The 8,023-nt window shown below is 47.6% G+C and overlaps 1 protein-coding gene across 1 annotated transcript; it reads right to left on the bottom strand.

The window, feature by feature from the left end:
* Positions 1 to 4,505: 4,505 nt before the first annotated feature.
* Positions 4,506 to 7,099, bottom strand: LOC146171523 (uncharacterized). The gene is made up of 4 exons (XM_084586491.1): positions 6,743 to 7,099; positions 6,206 to 6,257; positions 5,342 to 5,571; positions 4,506 to 4,712 (listed from the first exon to the last, which is right to left on the bottom strand). The coding sequence occupies exons 1-4, from the start codon at positions 7,097 to 7,099 to the stop codon at positions 4,506 to 4,508; spliced, it is 846 nt and encodes a 281-aa protein (XP_084442617.1).
* Between the last annotated feature and the right edge of the window lie 924 nt (positions 7,100 to 8,023).

Genomic DNA, 8,023 nt, shown 5'->3' with positions numbered 1-8,023 from the left:
CGAAAATAAGTTGCCTTACGGGAAAGGAAAGACACAGTATCTGCCACATTTTATTGATGGACACCTGACCTACAGCTTAAGGGAAGGAAGGAGGTAAGAGTGAAAGTGGAAAGTGAGAAAGATGTGCGATGAAGGAGGGCTGCGGAGTATTATCGACAACCAATACCCTTTATGCATGATACAGATGTCCGCCGAGACGTTTGACAGGTACTAAGCATTTTGTTTCCTTTAAACTAAGTTACGTTTATTTATGAACTGGGGTTTTAGTATGCAGCGCCGCATGATCCCGAATATGTAAATATGACTTCACAAGCATCACTCAACACACCTATGCCTCTACGTATCGCATCCATCGAAACGCAGCCGCCGGCTCTTTTTTTCAGACCCGGGTACTCTGATACAACGGGAGGGTTATCGATTGCCGTCTTCGTTGATTATTGAAGGAAGAGGGTTACGAACCCGGCAAGTTGGAGGCTGCTTGCGATGAGGTGATGGCGTGTTAGTCTAATGCAGTGACCAGCGATGCAGAACTTTTCCTGCCGGCATCGCTTTGAAACCTACTCATGCCCATGAAGTTTTAATTCAGTGTACTTTCGCGCGAAACAGCTGTTGAACACACAAACGCACTAAAAAAAACAATGGCTTTTCCGCTAAATAAGAGCCTTGGTATGAGCTTCATAAAGCACGCTTTCTTCTAAACACTAGAAAGTGCAACAGACCAAGATAACATACGATTTGTCATCTTTATGAATATACAGTTCTTAATATCGTACAGTATATTTCTATAATACTATAGTTCTGAGCATCATGTTCGCATCTTCTACAACGTGCTGCTCTCTCTGGCAGATTTCCATGCTTGTAAATAAATGTCACATGTCTTATAAAGGAAAGAAAAGGCACTGTCACACTTCTCGGCGTTCACCTAGACCGCGCCATAAGCAAAAGTGAGAGGAAGTGAAAGATGAAAGGGAGAAAGTGGTGCAGTGGTTGTGTTTTCCGAAATTGTTGCGACCAATTTAAAATATTAATTATTTGCTTACACGGCCACTGGATAGATGTGCTTCCACTGAGCATCTCTGGCTATGACATCGTGTAGCGCATGGAAGCCTTTGCGTTTTGCCTCTATCGAAACGCGACCGCTGCGACCAGGTTCAAAACCGGAACAGCAAAATTCATCATAAGCGACAGTAAAACTGCAATTCAAATTTTGAACAGGCAGGATTTCGCAGTAGGCGGCAAAGCTCCTTAACAAACAAGATCTGAACAGGAAAATTCAGTAATCTGAACACCCGCGCACAGTGCCGCCTCTGCCAAGGAGGTGGTTGAAGAGCTAGCTCGAGTACCCTACTTCCGGCCACCTGTGAGACCTCCGATGACTGGGGTAACGAGGAGCAATTGTTAAATTATTAAAAAATCATCAATATTCATCGATCGGCACGTAGACTGATACCGCCGCCCAACCCATAATTGAGTAAGAAAAAAGCTGCTGCTTGGCGAGGTTTGCAAACTACTACGTATATGAATCCAGTCATTTCGTACTGTATATAACCCGAGATAAGACAGCATGACAGGCGTAGTCATTGTGGGAATGCCCCAGATCATGGGAATGGCCACACTCTCCTGGGTGGGAAAAATATGCCTAGTGGAGAGAACTGGGCGGCCCTGATTTGAAGCCCGGACCCTGTACTCCAGCGGAACATCGACTACCAGGCGGAAGAGACTGCTAAAGGTCAAGGCGCGCAAGCTTGGCCTCTGTCTCCCGGGCCTGTGTGTCGGCGGCGGGGTAACGGACGTTTTCCGGTGGCGGTTTTTTCAGTGAATGAATCAATCAAGCAATCCAGTTCAGTGGCCGAGTGTCTTAACCACTGAGCTACCACGCGGGTATTTCCGGGCTCGGTGTTCTCTCAATTTAGGAGGAAAGCCCTTCTTGTGACGTCCACGGGAGTTGTCCGCCAGCTCAGGCAGATCCACAGGCAATTCAAAACAAGTCGGGTAACAAACCAGAGCAGAATCCACTTCTATAGTGAATTGGATTATCCACAACTACATGAACAGTCTATCATCCAATCCGTTAGGTCATAAATCAATCACGAAAACAGCCCATGCTCCAATCCATTAGTGCATTATCCAATCCAAAGCAAATACAGTATATGCATTCTTCTTTAGAAAAAGCACTCTACAGGGAATCGAACTCCAATCTCTCCAATCACCAGCCGCATGTACTAACAATGCCAAGTCGGGCGTTCTCTTTATTGTTTTTTCACGAGGGACAAAGGACATAAAACGTATCAGGGACACTTTCACTAACACGGCGCATTATAATTTTTTCATCTTACGAGCTCACCAAGATTTATCCATGTAGGCTGCCATGTAGCGCCCGAAATTCTTCCCTCAGGTCTTCGACACCCTGAATAAATTACTCACGCACACGAATTGTGTTCATGTTTTCCATAACCTATGGGGGGCAAGAAGAATAGTGTAAGATGGGAATTCTTGTTTTCCTACAGTAAAAAAGGTATGTCATGGGGATGCAATGTTATATCTTGTTTGATGTCCTTTTAAGTACAACCCAAAAGATAATTGCTTTCTAGAAGTATAAAAGCACGTGATCCATGGTATCAGGCTCATTACATTAAGAGCAGTTTGCCGCCCAAGGGTAAGCCATGGATTCATAATGTAACCACGTTTTAGCTGGCAGTACACCTATGTAAAAAATAAATGTATACGCAGATGGCTGTATTGGTTTTCTTTTATTAGTTCTGAGCACTTCCGCGCTTGGGCCACCAGAGCTTGAGAACCGGTAAATGGTACAGGGATCATTATTTGTACTAAATTTTGTGCAGTGTTTCTTAATGTCATTAATGAGATACACCATAGAATCTTGTGCCTGCAGCATCCTGCACAACGGCACAGTTCGCGCAAATAATCTCTTAAGAAACCGCGCATTTCATCTACCAATAACACAATAAATCCTGGAAAGAATGTACATAAGCTAACTTGCGTACTTTCCGAAGAAAATAAGTTTCTGAGCGCGAAGAACCATAAACAAATAATTGCGTAAGACCAGGACCATCTTTATGGGGAAAACGAGCTTGCACAGTTGGACATTAAGTTGATGCCAAAATAAATACAGCGATGACATGGTGTATAAGTTCAATATTCATACGCGATGCACACAACATGCACCTTCACGAAATACCATATCCTGGAAACGAGAAATAGGTTACACGCAATTGCGCTCGAGGACATCGACAATTGCCGCAAATCGTATTTTCTTTTACTTTGCTACTCGTCCTTTCCAGTTTGGATCCAGACTGGTACAAGAGTCCAGTGGAAATGCCGAAGGCATGTACTTGGTTCCGTGGACCACCGAAGCTGGCAGTAGTAATTGGCGTCTCATGCCGGTCGGCATGCAGAACACATAAACCCTGTCCCTATTTTCGCAAGTGCCCCCGTGCACTTGGGAAACTTTTCGACTGTTGCAGTGGCCTCCCAAAGCCTTTCGATTTCAGCAAGAAGCAGCGACGTCGTGAGCGTAAGCCATATTTTCACGTGGGCAGAGGTCGAATAACCCAGATGTAAGCAGGCCGGCGGTCTGATAACAAAAGCCGTTTATTCATGGGAAGGAGCGATATAAGTACACTTGGAATGGGTGACGTAGACGTCACGTGTTAGCAGTCGGGGCGCTATCAGGATGACAGCGTGATATGGCCACATCTCCCCTTTAACGATGAGAAAGTGCAGAAGTTTCATCGGGCAACGGGTATCGACAGGGTTCCCGACGCAATCTTGTGCTCCTGCGTAACTGCGGTTGTCCAGGCTTGAGGTCGGCTTCTGAAGGCCCCTGCGAGTTTGGTTCTGGTTCCGGTTGGGGTGCTGCCTCCTGTAGATACTCTCTTGTGCGACGGATTTCACGGCCGTCTTCAGTCTTCACAATCGTAGTCCTTGGCGTTGCGGCTGGCTTTAGAACAATAGCTGGAGACCAGGGCCCGCTCGCACAAAACAATCTTAAGACTGTCTTAGCTAAGTCTAGACTTAACTGGAGTCTAAAGAATAGGCCACTAGCATGGCCGCTTAAGACTGGAGTCAAGACTGGGCTTCAGTCCTGACTTGAATAAGTCGCTTGTATGATTACGACTCTAGTGCTGTCTTGGTTAAGACACAAGGACGCCAGGTGTCCAAGTAGAGAAATTAGGGAAAAACAGGGATGCGCTGGCACTGTCCCTGCTATAAGATGTACACATTCCGTCAATTTTGCGTTGTGTAAAACCCGTGCCATTGCTTGTTGCGTCTTAAGATTGTGTTACGAGGAAAAATGCCCCAAGTGGTTGCTGAGGCCGTTCTGGGAAGCCACTCTGGTGAACATGAACCCGAAGCGTTCGACGTTTGGAACACGAGCCGTCTTAAATAAGCTTGGTCTTTCTAAAGACACCATTTAAGTCTGGACTTAGCTCGGACTTTATCATGCAAGCCGGCCCAGGTTCTCTGGAGAGTGTCGTACGTCATTACGCGTTGTCACCAGGGAACTTTCCCCGCCAACGCGGGGAAAGTTCCCTGCGGTTGTAGTAGCCAACGCTGCGGTTGTAGTAGATCTTTTGCCGACGCCGGATCACCTGGAGACGGTCGTGAACATTCTTGCTGGGTTTGACCTCCGGCTTCAGGTGAGTTGTTGGTACCGGCAGGAGGGTCCGGGTCTGCCGCCCCATGAGCTTCTGCACCAGAGACTTAAGAACCGGGTCCTTGGAGGTATTACGCCACTCAAGCAGAGCAATTTCAAAATCTGGTGTGCGAAAGGAGCACTTCTTGAGCAGTTTCTTAACCTCCTGAACAGCTCTTTCCGCCATTCCATTAGAACGGGGGTGATATGGACTTGACGTGACATGGAGAATGTCTAGTTTTCTTAAGAAGTTTTTGAAATCTGAGCTACTGAAGGGGGGTCCGTTGTCACTATACAATTTCTGTGGCAGCCTATGCACCGAAAAGCTTGTGCACACCAAGTCTTGAGCGCATGAGACGTGGTGTGGCGAAACTCTCGGACTTCGAAGAAAAAGGAGTAGAAGTCAACCATGATGGCGAACTCCCGGCCGCCATAATGAAACCGATCCACGCCTACGGACTCCCATGGCAGGGTTGTAACATCATGGCTCAAAAGGGGCATTTTCTGGTTTCCTGCCTGGTGCATTTGGCATACCTTGCAGGTCTTGCAAAATTGTTTAATATCTGCGGGCATATTTGGACAAAACATGACACTGCTGGCCCTCGCTTTCATCTTATCGGCTCCAGCATGCGCTGTGTGAAGATGCTGCATGATCTCTGCTCGTTTCGATTTCGGTATAATTACCTTGTTGCTTCGGAAGACTAGCCCATCTTGTGCGTGCACTTCTTCCCTGTAGGTCCAGTATGGCCTTCCCGGCTCTGAGACTCCCTGCTTGTGGTTCGGCCACGCAGTCTCTGCGTATTCACGAATGATGATAAGTGCCGGATCCTCGTTTGTAGCATCCCGCAAGGTTTTCAAGCGGTGTTGCGACGTTGAAACGTAGTCAAGCACATTCACTTGAAACGGCTCGGTTTCTTCTTGCAGTGCCTTTTTACTAAGAAACCTCGATAACGCGTCCGCAAGGAATAGCTCTCTACCAGGTTTGTATTGCAAAGTTATTGCGTAACGCTGCAAGCTGATGCGCATTCGCTGCAAACGAAGCGGGCACTGATGCAGGAGCTTGGTGAAGATCGGTATCAAAGGCCGGAGATCCGTTTGGACGATGACGTCTGCTTGGCCGAAAATGTAATCATGGAACTTGGTGCACCCATGTACTATCGCAAGCGTTTCTTTCTCAATCTGCGCATCACGCTGTTGCGCTTCTGTTAGTGATCTGGACGAAAAGGCTACGGGATGTTCGTCTTGCATCAAAACAACCCCTACACCGGACTGGCTAGCATCGACTGAAAGCGTGACTGCCTTCTTCGGGTCAAAGTAGGAAAGAACCGGTGCTGTTATCAGTGCCTGGCGCAGTGCATCAAAACTGGCCTGTTTTTCTGCCCAAACACATGCGTTATCTTTTCGCAGTAGTTCCCTCAGCGGTTCCGTCTGGACCGACACGTTTGGAATGAAACGCTCTACATAGTTCATTGTGCAGAGAAAAATTTGCAGTTGCTTACTGGTTTTAGGCTCGGGTATTTCTAGAATTGTGCTGGATACGCTCCGGGCCAATGTGAAGGCCTTGGGTGGTCAGGATGTGTCCCAAGTAGCGAACCTCCGTCTGCAGGAAGGTGCCTTTTTTAAGGTTAAGTCGCAGATTGTACTCACGGCAGCGTGTCAGCAAGAGTGTCAAGTTGCAGCCATGCTCATCTTTATTCGTGCCCCAGACTAGTATATCATCCATTACAACTGCTACACCGCGTAGACCGTCTAACAAGCGATGCATTGCAGCTTGAAAAATTTCTGGGGCTGCCGATATTCCAAAGGGCATTCGGAGGAAGCGATATAGCTCACGTATGGCGAGTTCATAGTGCAGATTTTTAAACTTTCTTCCTTTAGCTTAATCTGCCAAAATCCGGATGCTGCATCAAGCGCAGAAAAAAATCTTGCTTCAGACAGCCGCGGAACTATGTCTTCTAAAGTTGGCATGGGGTAATTTTCTCGAAGCAACTGTTTGTTCAGAGCGGTTGGATCGAGGCAGATACGCACTTTATCTTTTTTCACCACGGTCACCATGTGACTAGACCATTCGGTTGGTTCAGTCACCTTTGTAATGATGCCCAGCTGCTCCATGCGCGGCAGTTCTGCCAGAACATTGTCTTGCAGTGCCACGGGGACCCTCCTAGCAGGCACGACGGTTCCCGCGCTGTCGGGTTTCAGCTTCATCGAGTACTCCACGCCCTTCAGTTGTCCTAGCTCACTGAAAACATCTGCGAAAGGTTGGGCTGGGGGATATAGTTCTTCACTGGCGACTGCCTGTATGGGGTATATGAACCCCAGGCGTTCTGCAACTGCCCCGCTGAGTGTGATTGGAACATCGTGCTGGACGACAGAAAATTGTTCTTCGCCTTTTTTGTCGTTAGCGTGAAGCATAAGCTTGATTTTTGCCTGTGCTGTGGTCATGTGACCAACAATGTTGTTAGAGTCACCTTACAGGCTTCCTTTGGCTTAGCAGGTAATCTTTCCAGCTCGTTTTTGGAGATAACGCAAGCTGGCTCCCGTGTCCAGTTTGCACGTGAAAGTTTGGCCTTCAATTTAAACCGCGTTTGTCCATTTATCAACTTCAAGCGAGTTTATCGCTAGTGCCGCGCGAAAAAAATCGTCCGTCTCGGCCCGTACCTCTCGCAGCTCTTTTCCTTGACGGCTTGCGTTATGCGTGGCACAAACTGATTTGCAAACCTGGGCAAAATGGTTCTGCGCACCGCACTTCATGCAATTCTTTCCTCTCGCTGGACAATTTCCATCAGGATGCGTCCGGTAGCCGCACTAACTGCACAGCTTCCTTCCTGTCGCAACCGAGTTCACTATCGCACTGTGCGGTCCGCCCGTTGCTGCGCTTATATCTTGGAAGGGCTGCTGCCCTTCTTCAATGCGGCAAATGTCTACCGTTTTTTGCTAACAGTTTCTGCTACAAACGTTTGTCTCGGACCCCTAGAACGATACGGCTACGTAGCATGCGGTCTTCTAGAAGTCCAAATTCACAGTTCATGGCTAAAATTTTCAACTCGATTAACCAGTCATTAAATGATTCGCCTTTCTGGTCCCTCGAACCAAAGCGGTATTCGTGGAGGGTTAAGATGGTTGCTGGCCTGTAGTAGTCCTCGAATTTCTTGATCAAAACTTTGACGTCATTTCTGTCCTCGTCCGCCTCAAACTTGAAAGTGCTGAATGCTTTCCTGCCTTCTTTGCCTATGCTCACGAGAAAAGTTGCTGCCTGCACATCGGTTGGCTGCTTGGTCAATTGAGTAGCAGCGGCAAAGAGTTCGAACTCACTCTTCCATGTTCTCCAACCAAGCCAGGCGTCGTCTGACGTATCCAGGGGTTTCG

The sequence above is a fragment of the Amblyomma maculatum genome, unplaced genomic scaffold (assembly GCF_055883805.1).
Source record: "Amblyomma maculatum isolate TAMU_Amacu unplaced genomic scaffold, ASM5588380v1 scaffold_20, whole genome shotgun sequence".
In the NCBI taxonomy this organism is placed as follows: domain Eukaryota; kingdom Metazoa; phylum Arthropoda; class Arachnida; order Ixodida; family Ixodidae; genus Amblyomma; species Amblyomma maculatum.
This window is presented reverse-complemented; position numbering and strand designations above follow the sequence as displayed.